Consider the following 22,828-nt stretch of genomic DNA (forward strand, 5'->3'; position numbering starts at 1 on the left):
TTATTTACCTAAATGTTTTTATCTGTTAATTGTTTATTAATACCAATTAAATTTATTTTAACACTAATTTATTCAACTACTAAATAGTTATCACAAATATTTTTTATTTTTTTTTTTAATTAAAATTATATTCTGTATAATCATCTTAATATAATGTCAGATTATTCAATAATTCTTAAAAATTAAATAAACTGATTCTCATTGAGTCCTATTGTTTCTTAAAGACTATCATAACTGTCAGAATAAAAATCACAATTAAATTTTTACACGCTCACTTTACTGTCAAAATGATGCCGTTAATATTCATTGAATTATTAAATATAATTTTAAACATGTAATAAATCAAATGAGTACTACAAAGTAATTTAAAAAAATAATCGGATTAAAGTATGTAAAAATAACTGATTTACCTTGAATACCTATCATTAGAAATGATATGAATAGTTTTTTTTTATCTTATGGGATCATGAATTTGTTTCACTACAGATAAGACATTTTTTAATGTCACCTAGTAATAAAGAAGGCCATGCTTATAAATTTCAACATGCACATAATAATATTCAAGTGAAACAGTACGTGAATTCGCGTCATATTACGTTAACATTTTACATGTCAGATACCATAGTCTGACTACGACTCTAGTAGTAATAACCCGCGCGGGCTCGATGTGAAGTGAAGAAAGAAATTTATAAGCAGCCAGTTGCGCGGAGTCCGCCGTTGGAGCATATGCTCGCATGGCGTGTACTTTTACTATGATGGATTTCTAATGTCCATTTCTTTATTTTGCTCTCAATTTTAATTATTTTGTGACGTGTTTATATCAAGTTGTTTAAAAAGAAAGTAGTAATATTGATAGGAAAATATATCGATTGAATAATATTATTCGATTGTGTGATTGATTATTCAGTCGAGAGGATTTTCAGTATCATATTGTTGATTTTATCAGTTTATTCTACTGATTGACACTCTACTTTGGTGAGTTTATTTCCAGTAAATAATATACAGAAATGAAATTTTAAACATTATTGATTTCAAATAAATTTGAAAATATGTAAATGTATTTATTTAACATTTATTTATAATACGTTGATATTATTTTAAATTGATTTCATTCTACCATCGAGGGTAGATGGAATACTTAGATTAAATTATTCTTCTGCTTGTTGATGACAAGTTTGTTTTAATATTTATATATTACTTCAGTATTTATTATTTATTTTTATAATATAATTTTAAAATTAACTTTCAAAGTTTTTAAAAATTAGTAAAAGTAATCTTACATACAAATTTTAATACTTCATTTTTAATAATAAGTTTACTAACTGTTGTTCCACTTAAACCAACAGTAAAATGAGCATAAAAAGTATTCATTCATTGGTTGATTTTAAATGTTCTACTTGAAAATTTTTTTGTTGGCAACGATTTACAATGTGATCTTCAGAGAAAAGAATTCTTTTGCTTGGTTTAATTCATAATCAATATTGTAAACATTTTTATCAGAACAATTTGTAAGAAAAAAAGTCAACAGTGTTTATTGCAATCATAATACTGTTGACTCCTTTTCCTTCAAGATTATTAATTAGTAAGACCTTGTTCACTGTTTATAACTGAATACAAATAAAAGCTTAACACCTTTAGTACATCAATAATCAATGAAATATGTCAGAATAAATGTATTGATATTACTTTAACATGGTAATTTGCATTTCCGAACAGTTGTATATGGGCTAACTAATTACGTTTATCATGCAATTACGATAGAAATCAAATTAATGTTACCTGGATAAAGATTTTTATTCTCTATTTGTCTTTGTGTTACTACGTTGTAATTAACTTTTAAAATCGACTTTTTTTATGTTTTCAAATATTTATTAACATACTTCAATCAAATTTCCACAATTAATATCCTGCTTACAAAAGTTTACATAACAAACGATTGATGATGCAAATAAGAAATATAGAGTAAAGTAATAAAAATCTATTTTATATTTATAAATTTTAATGGGATAAATGCGAACCGTTTAGCAATATAATTATATTGATAATTTAACAATTCTTGAATAAGTCAGCATAGTTCACTGATAATTTACAATGAGGAAAATTGAATAAGTATAGAGCAAAAGATTTATCTTTGAATTACAAGCAATACATATTTATAAGTTCTATTCAACATTAATAAATATTAATTTCTTAAAATTCATATTAATAATTATCAGCTTAAAATGATTTGAATAATAGTTAAAGGATACAATATGTATCAATTTTTACATTTTTCAGTATTTTTATAAATTAAATAACCTATTTAAAAACATCCTAGTAAAGGGAATTATTTAACAATAAAAAATTATTAGCATATTGTTGACAACAAAATGTTTTTCTTGAAAATGTTTTGAGCTGTTTTTTAATTATATATAATTTTTTAATAAATGATCAATATCATTAAGCATGACTATATTAATTTAATAATTATGTTTATAATAATACTTTATTTCAAAAACATATTATTCTCGTGCTTCTATTCCCCTAAAATAATGTAATATTTTTAAAACGATAATTTGTTTTCAATTAAATTTTATAAATCTCACATTAAATTAATCTTACAAAATTTCCATTATTGATGATAATCTTCTTCGATAACAATTATGTCACTTAACTATCAAATATTGCTGTAGTGAAAAGCCGATTTATTATCATAAAACTTGTATTTTTTTTGGATTTATAAAAAGCAAATAATTATTTAATATTTTAATCTTAAGTTAAAAATAGAATAATTATCAGAAAAAATATAATTCCTCTGAGCCTTGATGATGTTATTACAAATATTACAATCAACTGGACACAGTAACAGCCTTAAAAGTTATTCTGAGTAATTAGTTGACGTATAATTGTTCAGAGAATATTTTTATCAACAACTAATTACACTGAATAACATCTTAATTTGTCAATATGTATTCTTTATAAAAATTAGTATAGACAACAATGAAAGTAATAATAATAATAAAAATAAGGACACAACTTGGGCCTTATTGTTTAAAGATCAGCTAACAGTAAATAAAAATAAAATCTTGTAAGGTTGTACTCATAGTGCGTAGAAGTCACTTTTTTTCTACACTCATGTATATGTACTGCGTAACCAGGTGAAGGTTACACGAAGTAAAGAACGTCTTGAGAATGTCTTGGAGTTGGAATTATTGCTAACAATCTGTATAACTGGTTAAAATAAGACTTTACTAATTTTAACTTTTGATGATTTTTCAAAACGGAAATTGAAATAGATAGAATTTACTTCTTTTAAAAAAAGTTTTAAAGATTTAAGAATCAAAAATAGAAACCGCTGAAAGAAAAAGCGATCATCATAAATAAAACTGTAAATCAAACGAAGGATTCAATTTAATTTTTGTTTCAAATTAAAATTATAATTACAATTAATAATTAATTCGAATGAAACATTGAGTTTAAAAATGATTGATTTTTATTTTTCAATAATAAGATTTCCATTACAATTGATTATATTTTTATTATTAAAAAATCAAAAATAAGTTTATTGATAAAATTTAAAGAAAAATATTATGAATTAATACGTCATTCATTTATTCAATTATTTATTTGTTTTTTACGTCAGATGAAAAACAATCTTTGCAAAATCTCTTTAATTCTCTTAAATCATTTTCTAATCTTCTGTAACAAGTGTCTGATTAATTTTTATGTTATTAATTTAACTACATAAATTCAAGTGTTCAAAGCACAATTGCCATCTGTATCACTTATTATCAATAAAGGTAAAATATGGCAAAAACAGAGCAGATATTGCGCATAATATAACAGTTAATATTCCGTATTTATTGATTCAAATGTTTTAATTTCAACCATTTAGCTCAAATTCTAGAATTTTTTATGTCTACTTATTGAGCAATATTTTTTCAATCAATAATTTGTTAAGATAATCTTGTCTTTATTTTACCTTTTTATTACTCATTTTTCATCCATATCATACTTCATGATGAGAGAGTATAAAAATTATTCACACGTATGATGACTTTACCTATATTCTTTGACTCATCATTATTTGTATTTCTGGGAATGACATACAACGTATCGAATATTCTAGTTAATTCACTAAATTATTGAAGAGTTTTATCATATCAAACTCTCTGATAAGTTCATTAATTTCAATGATGCTTCACTAACTTTGTTTATTCTATAAAACAAATTTATGATAATCGTTACTTTTTTTCATGTTTTGCTAAATAAAAAGAACATTTTTCTCTTGATTTCATGGATTTACAATCTATTGAATCTGTTTAATCTATTCAATAGTTACTACTCTATTAAAGAATCATTTAGAAATAATTTAACTTTATAATTAAATTAATAAACTAAAAATATGTTTAATTATTCATCAAGATAGTAAATGGTGAATTAATGAATATCTATTATTTTACAATAATTTTATGAATTTATATTTCAATAGTAAAGTGTTTTTTAAAGACATTGGAATAAAAATAATTGTTTCAATATAAAGTAGAAATAATATTTCATCCTAACAAAATAAATTTGTTTAACAAATTAAGTTTTAATTTATAATAAAAAATTTAAAAGCAATAAAACATCGAAGTTTATCATTCTATTGATTATTTATTTTTGCTCTTTTAGATTTAATAGTCCATCTATTAGTGAGTTTACTCTATTAAATAGATCAATTAATTTCTTTGTAATTGTTTAAAAAAAGTAGGAAGACATCTTATTTATACTAATCTAAAAAAAAGTTAATAAAGATGTTTTGCGTCGAATACTATTGTGAATCATTTTCAAGAATTTGTTATAAATAATGGATGATAACTGAAGAATAATAAAAACGAGTTTATTGCTACATTTTTATTAATTAAATACGGAAGACCACATGCTACGCTTTTGATAGATTGTTATTATTGTTATCATCACCAGCATTATCAGTATGACTCTTATCAATTTCTCGATCACTCTATTAACTAATGATGATAAGAAGACAATAAGAGGTACGAAGTTTCGACAAAATATGTATCATTAACAATTTAGTCGCTTGTCAGCTGTTAATGAGAGAAGATATTTTTTTTCTTTTATTATTTGAAGTTTTCAATTGACAACAAATTTGCAATTAATAGTTAATTAACATTTATTTATCTGTGAAATTATAAGTTAATATAATTCTCGTTAAAATACTCTGAAATTATAACCATTTACGTAAGTAGATTTACTTTGAACATTTCATAGTTGATAATTTCATGGTCACACATTAAATGTGGTGGTCAGCATGCTTCATTTATTCTTTACTTTTAAATGAAAGAACTGGAAATACTGTAATCAGTAGGCGAATGAATTTTATAAAATAATAAAAGCTTTTTTTTATATAACGTTTGACTATACTTGTTATATTAGTAAATAAATAGAAATTATAATGATTGATTTCAATTTTTCCCTAATTAATTTGAACGGAACATTGAATCAAGGTAAGATCAAAATATGCATTAGTCAATGGCTATCTTTTTCAATGCTCAATTGACTAATACATGTTTTCATCTTACCTTATGTATAATAAATATAGTATCAATGGATAATTGATTGGGATGACTGTTTCATTTAAACTAATAATTAAAAAATTAAAACTTTTATGATCCCTTATAAGTAGATAAATGATTAATATTTTCTTGAAAAAAGTATCATTATGGTCTCCTATGAGTGAAATACTTAGAAATATTCATGTATTTAAAAATATAATTATTGTGCTTAATGTTTTGAATATTTCTTATAAACAATAATGTTATTAAAATACTATTAATTTTTCATTGTTAATGCTTTTCTAAAAACTTGTTGATAATTAGGTCATTCGATATAATGATTATTCGTTGCAACGAAATATCAATTTAAGATCTTTTGTGCATGGTCAACATTGTTACATTTTTTCTCTGTTATTAAAAAATAATTTTTTATACATTCGTGCATAAAACTGGCATGTAAAGGTGTAACACGCAAGGGGATTTTAATGCCACATGTTAGTTGTAGAGTTAGGCTCGGATGAAAATGCATGAGAAATATAAAAATAGAAAATTTTACATGAGTGGAAAGTCAAATGATAAAAATAATGATAAGTATATGCGATAATCATTTTTTTTTGTTATATATTCAATAAATTGTGTACGAAGAATTACAATTGACCCGATTTTCCGATCATGATAATTTTTACCATTTTAAAATGCAGTAAAAATTAGCGAGAAAAACAAAAGAATTCTACGAACGCATTAGTTTTATCAAATACATATTCAATCATTCTTTTAATTTTAATTATAAAAAAATATATCTTTTCGAGGTAAAAAAAAAATGATAATTAACTTATTAAAATTTTGAGAAAGATTTTTTATAATTAAAGTTATTTATTTATTCGAATATTTTTTGTTAATTAATAATAAAAATGAATATTATTTTTTTAAATTAAATATCTAATTTAATATAATTAACGTTAAGAAAGTAAAACTTATGTCAGTTGTTTTAAAAAGCAATAAAATAAAAATATACTCATTTCTGTTTTGATATTACTAATATTGTGAAACCATTGATATTTTATCAATAATAAAAATAACAATACAGTGACATATTAGTATTTTCCTTAAGAATAAACGTCATCATGAATTCTCACGTCATTCCCATTGTCTCGTTATTACAAATATCACGATGGTCAACGTAAAACGTGGAGGGAAAGTAGAACGTCCAGCTTTGTAGACGTAAATGTACGATAATAGCCACTGTGAATGGCTCAAATATAAAAATAGATATAGACTAGTATTAAGGGTAGCAAGTATTATCGAACCAAAAGGTGCGTCCATCTAGGGCGCAATATCTTACCTTCCTTAGTTGTTCAATTCATTTCTCTATTCAAATTTTTTTTCGTCCTGAATAAAATTTCTCATTGACCTCCTCTTACCTGAAATTATGTGACATCTAAATACTTCAACTTTTTCTTATCGATTTACGCTACTTCTACTTAATTCGTTTCGCTGCATATGTTTTTAAACAACTATGCGAAGAATTTACATTTTCAGTGAACTCTTGTGATTTACTTGATAATTTTATAAATAGCAAAAGAATTTAAATAATTAACTTAAACGTGTAAGTTAATTTATCTTCTTGGAGTAATGTCAATCTCACACTACAAAGTATTATATAAAGCAGTAGTTCAAGGGTTAGTCGAACAACTATCTGAATATTATTTGCATTTAATTAATTTTTATAAATATCATTCATATTATGAATACTATTATTTCATTATATTCTGTAAGATCTCAAGTATGAATTGGAGTTGGGGCATCCCTCACTGCTCCAAAGAGTTTTAAATATATATTTAGTATACTAACATAGGGGATCAGATGTACGAGCAGAATAGGGAATTCCATTTTATTTTTAACATTTGTTTCTAACCCTTTAGCGATCATCGGAAATTAGTCACGATATTGATAAACCTAATTTTTATGTATATAAAATTTTTATCAGACCAATAGAACAATATAGTTGAAAGCATTTATTTATTTAATCAAATTAAAAACATTTAAATATAATGAAAATATTTTTTTTTAATTTCTAAATGATACAAATTAATCTTTTTTATTTTAAAAAGGATACACATTCTTAAGAACAATAAATTATAAAAATATTTTAGTGCATGAGTCACAAGTGCTTAAATGTTGTCAAAGGTTTAAAATTAAATATTAAAATTTATTTTAATTCTTATTATTTGATTATAAAATATAATACAAAATGCTATACCACAATATACCACAATAACTTAGAACTGAAATAATAATCACAAAAATAATTAGTAAATAAATGATCATATAAGTATATTTAGGTTTTATTAATGAACACTAATAAAAAAACACTATTTTTTATTCATAAATGAAAGATTTTTTTTTATCTTATCTTGGTATTTCCCATAGTACCTTCGAATGCATTTTAGAAAAAAGATGGTAACCACGTTGAACAATCCATAATTTTTCCTTCATGTCTAGACCGGAATTTTCAGATTTAAATTTCATTTCTACCTGGTCTGCACCAATTCTAATAAACCTTGGAATTCCCCAAGACAATGTGCCGTCTCTGGTCACTCGGGCCCACTGGGATCTTCTGTATCCCCACTCTTTTTCCATGAGACCCTTTATTCAAAGGCAAATACTCCTCAGTTCAGTTTTACCAGTTTATCGAAAAAGACGCGTTGTCAAATTGTAAGCAGAACATTCTCATTGAACTGATTAGTTAGTGCAAATAGTTTAAATAATAACTCGAGTTATTCAATGTCGACCTGGCGTAGAGGTATAAAATATTATCATCCAATCATTGATCATTATTCAATAAATAGAATTCATGAGTTTATTGAAGAGAATATTGAGTATCAATCACAACTTTGGTGAACTAATTTAAATACTTTTTGTATTACAGAAATGTCTTTAGAGGAATCTCGACGTTCTCAAAGACCTTATAGGTACGGAATGGTACTCCTTTGTGTAGGAGCTCTTATTAATTGGTTAGGATTGGCTGAAAATTACGTGGAACCTGTGAGATATGTTGGAGTAGCTTGCATTGTTGCTGGAGCTCTTCTAATATGTGCAGCTATGTGCTGTTGGCTTCATGCTCCACCAACTAGGACCAACATTCAGTGCCAGAATGCCAACCTAAATAGTACTATTCAGGTAAGACACTTCATTAATAACATTGAATGTTTTAAATTCATCAACATACTGAATTTGTGTACTGAGAACATCGTCTCTTGTACATAATTTATTCTATCAAAATTACTTAATAATAGACAAATAATTACCTCAATTAATAACATAAGTCGAATTTTCATTCAGAGTTTTTGAACCAAATAAATTTTTAATGAGTTTTAATAAATACTCATTTGATACAGAATCAATAACAATTGATTTTGATTATTTTTAACATGATACATTTTGTTTTTTCACTTAATGCAGTTTATGTATTTTAAATTTTACATGAGTTAAAAAAATATGTTTAATTTTTATTTAAACAAAAATCCAAAGTTATGACACAACATATTAGCAAATTTCTTGATGATCATTTTTTCATATTCATCATTTAGTCTTCCATTCAAATAAAAAAAATGGACATTCATAATTTATTGAAATTATTTGTCTGTCTCCAAACTAATGATAAAAAATCCCATTAGTTCAAATTTTTCTATCAAGATTGATTACTCATCTTTTTATTCAGCTAATTGGTTTGCCATTAGAAAATCAATCAAGTTTTATGATAGAATATATTTTCAATAACAGTTCGTCTATAAAATATGATTTTGAGTTAGTTTCATTTTTTAACTTTCAAATCATTGGAGAGTTGAACTCTCTTTTATCATTCCGCTCTCGTGAGTAGAATTCTAATGGTTGATTTAAAAATAGTCAGAACAATGAGTGCGTCTCAGTTCGGTGCATCGACATCGTTGTTTGAACTTCTGTATAGAGTTCATAGAATTGAATTTTACTTATAGCTTATAGCATTGCACCCTCGGTTGAGAATAAAACTATGAATGTCTATTAATATATACGTTACAGAAATATATAGACGTTCATGTACGTAAATGAATCTATATGATAGCCTAGTATACGGTATGGTGAATAAATCGGAAATAGAGTGAAGTCAAATGTCCCAAGAGGGATTTTATTATTTCATATTGTCGTTGGTTTGTGGGATGCATCGATCGGAAGACGATGCCCTTTGCTGTGAATATTCATCAAATTACGTTATGTTCTTTTTATGTTAGCATCTACTGAAAGGTCGATCGCTTTTAATAAATTCTTATTATTTTACCAAGGTCTTCTTAATTGATTTTATCTTTGAATCTTGTAAGCAATCAGACTTTAATTACTTCCCTCTGAATCTGAATGCTTTCAAACAAAACACACCAAGTGTTTTCAATGTTAAATTTCCATAAATAAAATGGAGAATTCAATGCATCTGAATGGAGTTTATGGAATAGAATATTATCACTCGTCTTATTTTTTATTTTAATGAAGTTGAAGTTATATCAATACAAGTCCAATACTCTCCTGACTTAACAAAGTTTCATCATAGTTAAGTCTGCTTATCTTTAGCAGAAAAATTCCCTAAATATGAACCAGTTTCATACTATGGACTATGATGACATTTCACTTAATGTCGTTTGCTTACGTAACAAACTTACCTATATTCGATGCTTTTGGTCCATGACAAGCTACCTGTAGCACAACTACTTGTGCTGCACGTGAATGAGTTACCTCTACTCAAAGATTTCAGTGAGATTTTATGGAGGGTCAACTAACCAGTAAATGAGCTGCACCTAGTGAATGTTCAGCATGGCTAGAATATCTATATATAGTTAAATTATACATCGACCGTACTGTCCATTCACTGGTATATTCAATTTTTCTTTAGAATTTTCTTTTTGATTTATGATGTTTTGGAGACAGACTATTTGGATGGTTTTGAAAAATATTTTATGTATACTATATATCGTTATTGGATACTTGCATTTTCTGAATAAATCTAATAATAATTTGTTTTTCAATCAATATTAATATTATTTTTATACTTAATCATCCACTTACTGATTAGTTAAGCCAAATTTTGTGATAACAAATGCAAGATTATTATTACATTTGTACATCAAAGGTTTATATTCAACTACTACTAATAAATCGATTAATTTATTTTTTAAACAAAGCTGTATATAAAATACTAGGATATTCATTATTTACAAATATTGGTACATAGCTTGTACAAAGTAATTTAGAAGAACAAGTTATAAATTATAATCAATAATAAAGAATTCTCTCAATAGTTAACAACTAAGTTTCTTTTCAAGTATTTTTACTTAGTTTATTATTAAATGAGAATCTAAAAGTTGAAGAAATTTTCCAATATTTTACAGAAGATTAATATTTGTTAAGAAATTAATAAAAAAAAAATAATTTTAACATGCAAAAGTCTGCTTCCAAAAAATATAAATCATTTGAACGATCATGACTTGGACCAAATCAACAATTTTTATCATGTTTCCAATTATACTGATCATAATCTAATCTGTCGAAAAACGCAAACATCAATCTAGAATTATACAGTTCAACGATTAGATAATTGTAGTTATTATTTTTCCTTATACTTTCTTCATCTATAAGCCACTTGAATAAATAACATATATTTGCGGTCTTATTGCCGATATGTCGTAACTTCAGCATTCATTTTTGAATAAATAGGTGAGGCAAGATGTACTTTATTCTTTTGCATAAAATGACAGAGTTCGGAATTAACAAAATAGTGTGAAAATATGAGTTATATAACTATGAACAGATGATTACTCAATTACTTACTTAAAATCAAGGTAATAAATAAAATAAAAAAGACCACAATATATGAAATTATTGATTTAATTGCAATACATTATTAATAAAAAATGAGTTTTTACTTTAAGGTTCAATAAGGCTTACTTCACGTAAATTGTAACCTGTCCTAGTTTCAGTAACTAGAGTTTTTTCTGTCAAATATTCATACTATTGTCGAAAAGTTGTGACTTAGGATTACGTAACTTAACAGTACTAATCGTTAAAATAATAAGTCCAATAAAGTTGACACTAGATAACCGAATTTGCATAAAATATTTCCAATTATCATTCAACTTACACAACTGACTTGAAAATTATAAAAATTTAAAAAATACACGAAAAAGATAAAAAAATATTATTATGCCTTGAACAACACCTGTTATCTTTTATAACTCATTGGAATATTTACTGGCTTTTTGTATTGTTTGAAATGAAGCTTAAGATATCAATTGTATAAAAATACAATTTACTTGTACTTTCTTTTGGATTTCAAATATATTTGAAACATATTTGTCTGAAATGTTGGTTGTAAATTTGATCATCACTATTGCTCCTATTATTGTGACTTGAAGTATAGGTTTTATGATATTATAATTATCTTTGCGCTTTAATAATAATTATTGCTAACTCATAAAGACAACAATATGTGTTAAGTGAAAACTAATTCATCGTGGAAGCTAAGTAGTTTAGACCTCGTAATGATATTTTTTTCTTCTTCTTATCATAGTTATAATGTCTTTTATCATCTTGTTTTCAACATTATCATAATGACTTCCTGTTTCTCTTTTTTAAAATGATAGGAAGATAAAAAAATACATTATCAACGTGTGTATACTGATTTTAGCCACTTTAAGGATTCTACAAGTGTCATAGTCTACATGGCATAAGGTGCTCTTAAGAAAAATTAGTTCCTCTTCATTTCTACATGATCGTGAATAACTGAAATTTAATCAATTCTGTTTAAAAATAAAATAGATAAAATACTTCAGATGAATTATGATAATTATTGCATTATATCTTATAAAATAGAAGCTAGCAATTATTGATAATCTACATATTGATTAATTCAAGAATCTCTTTTAAAGTAAATCTGCCAATACATTGAACAACAGTGTCAAATTTATCACTGTTCAAGTTGGTAATAGATTTATTGCTAGAAAATCTTAAATATATCTTGCTTTTCATGAAGCCATTTGAAAAAAATAAAATGACTATTTTATTAATTGTATATCATCAGAGAAATCTGTGCGAAAATAATTACCATATTGATGGTATTCTCCATGTAGGAGATTCCAAATTGATGTTATGATCCAATTATAACTAGACCAACATTAATTGCTATGTACAATGATGACCCAAAAATGAATCACCCATGGCCTCATTGTATGATCCTATTTAAATTACACACATTTATGGATATTATTAATACTGTAATTATGTACTTTTAATTATTTTTGTTTCACAATTTTATGTGTTATTTCAATGCTGACATTTACCTTACATCAATAGAATAAGTCTATGTAACATGAGAATGAGTATTATATTCGTAAAACGATCCTTACTTGGTGATACTCAGCACGTAAAGTAGCTGGAAATTATCACTTCCTATACTACCAAGTTGAGATGTCAAGAAACAAAGAAATTTTTATCTATTAAATTAAAATAACATTTATGGAATTAATAAGATTGATTGTTTCCTCTTTGTAGGAATAATTAAATAGAATTCTCTCTACATTTTTTTTTAGTAAACATAGCCATAATTATTACCTATAGAGAGTAAGAAAATAAAAAATAAAATCAAGTTCTTATCTTTGACATGAAATAAAATAATTTTATAAGTTTTATCTATAAATATAGTTTCCTAAAGACCACATAAAGGGCAAGTAGGAGCCAATATAGCATTGAAGAGTACATATTGCATATTAAAAATTCAATAATGTTTGTCGTCATGACGGAAGAGACACTCAGTTATTTTCATTTGAATCTTCCTTTTTCTTTGTCGTCATTACGCAGTTATAGTCAATGTGAAACTACCTAACTACTCTACTTTCTATTCTTATTTTGCCATTTATTACATCAACAACGGTTTTGCTAATAAAAAGAATAAAACGGAGTTTAGTCATTCAAACATTCCAATTATTTTATGACTTGTCTAATAGAATTTCTTTCTTTCAGATTGACGATCCAATTCATGTAATTACTGTTGAAGAACCAGCCAGCGTTGCAAGACAAAAGCCACCAGATTATGAAGCAGTGGCAGACTCACCTCCTAGCTATGATGATGCGATTAAATTAAATCCTGGACAATTAACGGGTGCAACAAATAGCAGAGTCACTTCAACTATTCTAACTGGAGTTACGGAAAGTGTTGGTAGTGGCCTTACTCCCAATCAGCCTACTGCGCCTACGCCTCCACCTCCGTATGCTAGGTAAATATTTCATACTTTTCATAATTGATTATGAATTATTTTATACATGAAAGAAAATTGTGGTATTTTTTATATCGTGAAGTTTATTAGTTGAATATTAATATTTAATTATTATGTTATCATCTATTTCTCCAATTATAAGAGTAAACTAAAACTTGAAGAGCTAAATGATTAGAAAAACTTTGAGTCGAAAATATATTCTCAATTTTTCTATAAATAATTATTCAACCAACAAAATAGTTCAATTAAAACTACCCAAGCAAATGAAAACATTTGTGTTAATTTTTATATTAATTTAATCTTTTCAAATATTTATTTTGTTGATAATTACTGATTTCCTAGTATTCATTGAACTCTTTCCTCTAGTTATCATCAACGTAGATTTTCCGGTAAAATTAATTATTATCACAAAAGGAAAGAATTACTTGAGTACATCATACTTATTCATATTCATCGAAGTTTTTTATCGAAACTTTTGATTATTAACAAACTAGAAAATTTTTCTGATAACTTTTTTCTTATCACCACAATATATTTATATGTATACATCTATTAAATTTAATACACAGCTTCAGAATATTTTTTTTTATCAAAATTTTTTGATTAACGTTGAAACAATATATTGGCAAATAACGAAACTCAATAATGAAGTAATTATTTGAATAATATACAATAACTTTTATTACTTTTTTCAGGTGAGATTACATAGTGGGTACGCACTTGCGACCTCGGCAAAGTCTACCAACATCATCTTTACACTGCGCTCGATCTGATATTCATAATGAGCGTCAGTTGACACACTTCATTGATACGTCCAATGTTGCGAATATTGTGGGAATGCGCCATCATCGGAGATATCATGTGAGACCAATCTCAAATAATGCTACCACTGCTAGAAGACTGCGTGCCCAAAGTGTTCATGTTCTCTACACACAAGTGCCGTTCCATCAACATCAATAGCCGATTTTCATAATTGAATGTTATTCCAACTAAGCAGAAAAACTTAAAAAACATTTATATTAGAATCAAACATAAACTGTGAGAAATGAGAAATATTAAAAAAGAACTCAACAGCTAGAAAAAAGCACGCAAATGCCTTGTACCTGAATAAAGCATTCCTGCGTCTTTAATAACTCAAAGTAATCTGAACGAATGAAAGCTGATCTCAATTCCTATTCTTCTAGAATTTTGAATAAGTTTTCATAATGATTAGTTGAGAAACTATGAGAAAAAATAATTTTTATTTAGAAATGGAATTATTTAATTGTATTTAACGATTGATTACCATGCATCAAGATGAAAGTGATATTAAAAATGTAATAAAGAATAGTTGACAAGTAAATAATTGATTTCTTCTTAAAAATTAATTTTTCTGTGATAATAATTTTATCTTGAGCTGCCTAAAAGACTTTTTAGAAGCATAAGCTTGTGTAAATAATTTATAAATTATTGTTAATATTAATATCAACAATATTACATCTATCTATAATTAAATTATTAACTAATCTTAAATTAATTACTGTTAAAGAATTATGAAATAATTGTCTGTAGATGAATTGAAGGAAGTAGAAAGAAGAGTATGATTATGTAAAAGTTTTGATGGCTGATAAAACAATCATTTAAAATAATTAGTTAAATAAAAGGATATTCAATTGTAAAAATTATCCTTATGCTAGTTGGATGTTTTCATATAGAGAAAATGTTATGCACGAGTATATTTTTATTGTGATTTGTACTATAAATAGAGTGGGATAACGCCAGAAATGTTATTTGTTCCCACAAGATCTTGTAAGATAAGATTTTTTTTTATACCTGATAAATAAACTTAAATGACTAAAAATAGATTTATTATTTCAACGTCATCCTTTATCAATTATTCTTGGATAATTCTTTTTTAAGTACAACTACGCTTTTATTATTAACTATTGTTGATACAGTGTGCTTGTGTGTTAAACAAGTTCATATACAGAAAAAAGAAAACATGACTTCATTGTGTGCTACATAATCATCTCTCTATTTAGAAACGAAATTCATGAACATGAATCTGAATATGAATGATTCTTATAAGCACTCTATTGATTACGATCCAAAACAACAACCGTAAACGTCCCGCATAGTAATCAGTACTATGCTCTCAAAAATCATTCATGTTTAGATTAATGTTTATGAAATTCGTTTTTAAACAGAGAGATTATTGTGTAGCGTAATATATAGTGAGTTTTCTTTTTTAATGTAGAAAGTAATTTTTTTTTTATTTTTAAAGATAAATTTTCACATTTCTTTTGAATTCTTCATCTTAAACGATAATTACAATTTTATTTAAAGCAATTACTTTGTAAATAAATAATTAAGTAATAATTAATTACTTAACAAATAAATTTGAAATATTTTTTTTCATGAATGATCAAGAAAATGATAAAAGAAAGGAGTCTTTGGTGAAAATTAATCACTCAAATTCGACTGGATTTTACCATCAGAAAAAAATAATTTTTCAATTGTTATCATAATTGTTGTAATTTTATGGTAAATAAATATTAACTCGCAGGAATGGTAAACTAGAATTCTAGTTTAAGATATTAATGTACTCCAATATCATTACTTCTTTTTTTTACCAAGTTCTAAATTGCAATCATTTACTTTGGTCGCACGGCCTATTGGCGAGATAACATTCTATGAAGGTATTACAAAATCTTGTAATTATGTTGTGAAATACCTGCAGACTTTATCAATAGCACCATAGGTGTCTGCTTCCGCATTTACGTATGGATTTTGCAACAGAATATTATGACAGGATTTATCTCCAAATCTTACAACAGATTCAATGAAGAAACTGGCATAAAAAAGAGAACTGATTTTCAGCAGAAATATAAAAGACGTCATTTATTCAATCAGTGGTTCTTATTGTGCTATGAGAATACATGAAAATTGGAAATCAATAAATGAATTTATTTGTTGTCAATAAAAAACATCTCACAATGTCTGCTTTTTTATTTAAAAAAAACTGAACCATAGATTATTATAATGAAGAAATTAAATTAAAAATTCTGTCTTATTCTTTAGTTAAATATATACGTATATTTTTCTAAAAATAATTTGTAATTAAAAAAAAACGAAATATTTACTTTTTGAAACAATCTTGAATTAAAATTTCACTCAAAAAAACAGTATTTTTTATTAAAAAAATACTTTATTTTGAACTTATCAAAATTATAGTCGTTTTTCTTACTAATTTCGCGAAGTCCTTTTAAATCATTCATAAAATCTGCTCCTACGTTACAGAATTACAATATTTGGAACTAGTTCAACCATATTTAAAAATACTTGACTCAGTTAAGCCCTGTCTATTATTTAAATACTGTAATGAAATCAATTTTCACAAGTTAGTTAAATACTGTAAAATGAATGTTTATTGAAAATTGAACAAGTTACAATTTTATCATGTCCACAATGTTCAGATCTGTTTAAGACTAACTTAAGTTTAAGGGAAGGCGCTATTTAAAGAGCTCAGGATCTGGGAAATTATTACAGGAAGGGGTAGGCGTCCTGTAACGTCGAGAATTTTTTATCTTTGGTGAAACTGTAACAAATTTGGTATCTTAGGAATTTAGAAATCTACGAAGTATTTGTAGAGGATAGGGTTTATTGCAGAATGTTAGGATGTTAAAAGGGTTTTGAAAATTGCTTCGGAATATTACCTATGAAGGATAGTTTATCTTATTTGTAAGGTACAAATACTAGAAATATAAGGTTTATTACAATACTATATAAAGATTGAACGTGTTCAATAATTACTCATTATTTAGGAAGTAAAGTTGTTAAATATTTTGAAAAGTAACAAAAAAAAATTAAAAACCTTAAATCCTAAAAACTTTTCTCTTAATTAGAGGACAATAAAAAGGTGACTGAAGTGTAAATTTTTTTAGAAAATTTTCGTTATCAAATATATAAAAATATGCTTTTCTATGCATTTATATTTTTCCCCTTTTCTACATAGACGTATTAAATCGATTTCAACGTAATTTACTTCATGAAAATTCAGAATATATAATTAAGGTGTAAAATAAAAAAATATCGCGTTTAAAGAATAAATAGATTTAAATCTTTTAGAAATGACCGGAAGTATAATTATATCGATCATAACTGAAAAATACACTGCAACAAAATATAATAAAAAACACAATATTTTTCTTACAATTTATAATAATTTATCCAATGAGTTCTTACGATATTTATCAGATCCACACATATTGATAATAAAAAAAGTTAGAGATGAGCTTATTAAATATTTAAAAAAAGTGGATTCAAAATATTTCCGAATGATTAATTATTAATAAACAGCTTAGTGAAATACTTTCATCATTCATGACCTTTTAATTAAATAAAGTGAGTCAATTAAAATAATTCGAATGGCATAACAATCAATTATTCAATGTTGATACTTTCTAGCATGCACACACACACTCTATACATATAATGAGTCCATCTACGTCAACATTATTCTATCGAACCATAATTCTAACACGAATATAAACTGCACATTTTTACCTCATGAATTCAATACAGAGGACAAGAAAAACAATATTCACACCTCTTCAGTGACGCCAGAACTTCGGTTTAAGTGTGACGATGAAACAAGCATCAAGCTTTTTGTTAATTTTTCTGCATGTTATGATGCATCAATAAAATTTAAAATCACTGGTAATTGAATTATTAGGTAAGTTTTCGTAAACGTTTAGTGTTTGGAATAATTCACTTTTTTAATAATTATCACAATAAAACAATGATCAATGAAATATATTACAAATTTTAAATGTTTTTTTAAAAACCATTTTCGTTTATTGGTGATAAAATTACTAAATATTTTTTTAATTTATTTCTAGCTTTACAATTATTCAAATTTACTTCAACTAAAGCCTTAATTTATTAAGCTCTGACTGCAACATGTTTCTGGCACTGCATTAGAAATGGTTGTTAGAAAAAAACAATGGCCAAAAAGAAATTTTATAGTGGGAATAATACTTTTGGTCGTAGGAATGATATTATACTCTTCCACAATTAATTCCAAGAATGAAACCAAAGCACAATCTACGAGACGAGCTGCATATATATTGATAGGTATTGGATCTTTTAATATTTTTTTGGGACTAATCTGTTATGTTGTACATTCGTACTCTGATAATCAACCGAGGCATTTAAATCCTATCAACACATCACAGGTGACTAATTATATTCTTATTCCTTCTTTTATCAAATTTGATTAAATATTCTAATAGCAGTATATTACAGTGAAATAATAGAATGACATTGGAAAAATAAACATTTTTTTCCATACTGGTGCATGTTGTTTTTATTCTATCTGCTTGTATCAATAGAATAATGACTATGTTGTTCGAAACATCTTTTTTTTCTATTATTAAATGAAATGCATGGACATGATGGAAATTTACAGAGAAAACATTGCAAAAACAAATCAATAAAAGTATTCAATTTTTTATAAAATGAAGTAGGCATTGAAATCAGCTTCAATAATGTTTCTAGTGTTTTATAAAGAGCAAAACTAAGGGTGTTGGATCATTTTTTTTACTATGGATTCCTATTTTATAATATTGTATAAATTGTAAAATATGTGTATAATTAATTATTCCTTCAGTTATATCCTGTATATATTTATTTCAAGTGTTTTTTCTATATCTATTGCTAATTTTACCATCAACGGATTTGGTATTGAAAATTATCAGATGAAACAAAGTTTTTTGGCAAATGTTTAGTGCTCATGAATAGTTATTTTAAAACAAAATAAAATATGTCTTCTAAATTTTATTGAATATAATTAAATTTGAAATAGAATGTGTTTACTTGGTCATTAAATAAGACAAAATTTAAATTTTTCATAGATTGAACCTTCAATCCATGTGATTGCTGTCCAAGAACCTGTGGTTGAAGTAAGGCATAGATATAGTCATGAAGAACCACCACCGAGTTATGAGGAAGTAATTAAAAATAGTCTTCACTCCTCTGAACAATTCTTGCATGTACCTACATCAAATCCATGTAATTACAACATAAGAAGCAATAGTTTGTCCAATCATCAAGTCTTACCGTCACGATCACCGATTAAGTGAGCTTAATTTGTAAATAAATGATTTATTTTTTGTAATAAAATTTTTCGAAAAAAAATCGTAATTGCTTTATTAAGTTTTAAAATAAAGAGAACAAATAAAAAAAACTTCGCTAAAAAATCAAGAAAAATTCTAATCGAATTAGATTAATTAGTGATTATTGTCATATTTCGCTCTATCTAACAGCGCGTGCAGATGTGCTTGAGTGGGGATAGAAGGAATATAAAGAGGCAATCCAAATTGAATATCTTACTCTTAATAAGATGAATCTTCTGATGAATGTTTAAATTTGTTTTATAAAATTATGATTTTTAGTAATTTCAAAAATGTTTCAAGATAAATTATATTTATTCGTTTAAATTATTATTAATTGATTCAATCACAATTGATTTTTACCGAGAAAATTGGAATTATATATAATTTTACTATGAGTGAACATGAACGTGTAAAATGGATATCAATATTGAAATCGTTGACAATTATCTTCTAGTCAAACGTTTTACACTGTTATTTCCAATTTATGATTGTAATAATTGAATAGTGACCTCAGAAAAAAATCACAGAACACTCAATTCTTTTCTAAGTCAATGTTTTAATATTTATTTCAGAATTTTTTAGTTAGTCTCCATATTTTCTGAAGTTTCAACCGTAAATATGACTTCTGATCAAATATCTTTTATAAAAATTAAATAAAATGATTTCAATAAACAATAATTTTCAGTGAAAGTATTATTACCTTGTTCAGTTTGAGTATCGTTTTTTGTAGATCATTGTTTTCAGTGCACTGATATGATATCGATGTAGAGGTGAGTGAGGCTTTATTATTCCTTGATCAAACAGAAAAAAGTTGCTTCGTTTTAATATCGTCTCAACTGAAGCACAAAAGACATAACCGAATTAATCAAAGAAGTACCAACTGTTGGAGTATGAGCAACATTTATTTATTACTTTATTTATGACATCATATGACTCATTTCTCAAGTCTACTGTATGAATCTTACGCAGCATGCTTACATCAAACTGTTGTATGTTGTCTTGCGTTAGGTTTCTAACGACAGACTTACGAATGTCTGATGTAGATTTGGCCCCAAAGGATCGTTCATGTATAGATGATTTGTATAAAGTCTGGTTTATGATAGAACTATGTTTCAGGCTAAGTTGATATGACTTTTTAAAATATTTTTATATTATTTATTCAATGTTTAAAACTGATTCAGACTTGAAAAATATTACATAGCTTTTATACAACATTTTAGATTTTATTTTTAGTTTTAAATAAATTAAATTTTATATTTTTTAAATCATACTTTGATTCTTTCCACCAATAATTTCCAATACTAACTGTCCCTGCAGGAACATGTAAGACATATTTATTACGATTCATGTTGGAGATGTGCGGTTCATGCAATATTTGAAAGAGTGAGAACAATTCTTCTTTGGCTATATTCAATACATTTAACTGCACGATTATAGAAGCCAAGTTCTGTATAAATACAGTTTTTTTTTTTTTAAACCAATATTTACAGTGTACAGAATGAAAAATATTTATGATAAGGAATTATGCCAAGAAAAACAATATTTTTCTAAGGATATTTCAATAATCATTTATTCCCACTAATTATTTCAATGTTAATGTCATTTCATTTATTTTATTACATAAATAAAGGATAATGAGTAAAATTTTTTTACATACATATAATAATATGGATCTATAATAATAATAATAATAATAATAATAATAATAATAATAATAATAATAATAATAATAATAATAATAATAATAATAATAATAATGAATATTGAGGTAATTATGGAAATTAAATTTTTTTCTATTTTTTTTTATTCACGTAAAGATAATAATGTTAATAAATTAAATAAATTCTTTGAACTTTAATGCAAGTGATATTTTTATCATAACATGTATAATAAATATTAAATACAAGATCGATGAAAAACAGGGATAAAATATTAAATAATCAGTTACTGTAACGCTTTTGAATGAGTAAGAAGAAAGGACGTGGTCTCTTGTTTTTTATATTTTATTCAAGTAAATAATAAGAGTCCTAAAAATTATGAGTTCAAAATAATAAATAATCATGATGAGTAGTCACATTTGTCATTGCGTTCACATTAAATCATGAAGTAAATTATAGTTAATATTGACGAGTTTAAAATATGGAATAATGCAAAGGAATGTGTTATGTTCAAAGCACTTAACTTGAGCTTGAATTGGTGAAGTTGAAAATTAATGCAAAAATATGTTAATATAAGCTTTTTGTTTGTCTCGCTTTTTCAGTGAAACAATAATAATTATAGGATTTTATGCTATTGTATAAATTTTAATATAATTTATGCATTCTAATATTTTTTTTACATTTCAGAAATGCGGAGAAATACCTTTCGACGATCTAAAACATGTCTTGTGTATAGTATAATATTATTTGTGATCGGAATATCATTATATTATTCCAATGTTGATTCAAAGAAATATCCTGTAGAACCTGTCAGATTCTCTGGATTAATGTGTATGCTATTTTCGGCGGCGTTAGTTTTCCTTGGACTGTGTTTGTGGGTGTGTGAAACAACTCCTCAACCTACTATTTCAGTAAATAACATAAAATAATATTTTATATATTTTAAAACAAAAAATTTCTAGTTTACTTTGATAAATTCTATTACCAAAAATTTTAAAATTACTTTTATAGAGAGAGCCACAAATCCATATGATCAGTGTTCAAGAGTCAGTGATAGCTCCAAGAGAACCTCAAGTAGATTACAGTCAAGATCTACCTCCGAGTTATGAAGAAATAATGAAATGCCATGTAGGTGTTCCAATCAATTCAGTACCTAATGGCGCCTCTGTATCATCACCTTCAATAGT

At 25.7% G+C, this 22,828-nt stretch overlaps 1 protein-coding gene and 1 long non-coding RNA gene across 5 annotated transcripts; both read left to right on the forward strand.

Moving 5' to 3' along the window:
• The first annotated feature begins 681 nt into the window (after positions 1-681).
• On the forward strand, positions 682-15,668 carry LOC118072808 (uncharacterized). Of its 4 annotated transcripts, none has more exons than XM_035092929.1 (4): positions 682-975; positions 8,464-8,714; positions 13,575-13,828; positions 14,524-15,668. In XM_035092929.1, the coding sequence occupies exons 2-4, from the start codon at positions 8,466-8,468 to the stop codon at positions 14,525-14,527; spliced, it is 507 nt and encodes a 168-aa protein (XP_034948820.1). In that variant the 5' UTR covers positions 682-975; positions 8,464-8,465; the 3' UTR covers positions 14,528-15,668. The 4 variants fall into 4 exon arrangements, with proteins under 4 accessions (XP_034948820.1, XP_034948821.1, XP_034948818.1 ...); XM_035092930.1 differs by lacking the exon at positions 682-975 and adding an exon at positions 5,052-5,220; XM_035092927.1 differs by lacking the exon at positions 682-975 and adding an exon at positions 8,209-8,337.
• A 2,736-nt stretch (positions 15,669-18,404) lies between these two features.
• LOC118072793 (uncharacterized) lies at positions 18,405-19,930 on the forward strand. The gene is made up of 3 exons (XR_004691040.1): positions 18,405-18,542; positions 18,709-19,044; positions 19,723-19,930. It is a non-coding gene; the product is annotated as an uncharacterized lncRNA (long non-coding RNA).
• Positions 19,931-22,828: the final 2,898 nt, after the last annotated feature.

Source organism: Chelonus insularis, unplaced genomic scaffold, assembly GCF_013357705.1.
Source record: "Chelonus insularis isolate UGA/USDA-ARS -01 unplaced genomic scaffold, ASM1335770v1 contig_94_pilon, whole genome shotgun sequence".
NCBI lineage: Eukaryota > Metazoa > Arthropoda > Insecta > Hymenoptera > Braconidae > Chelonus > Chelonus insularis.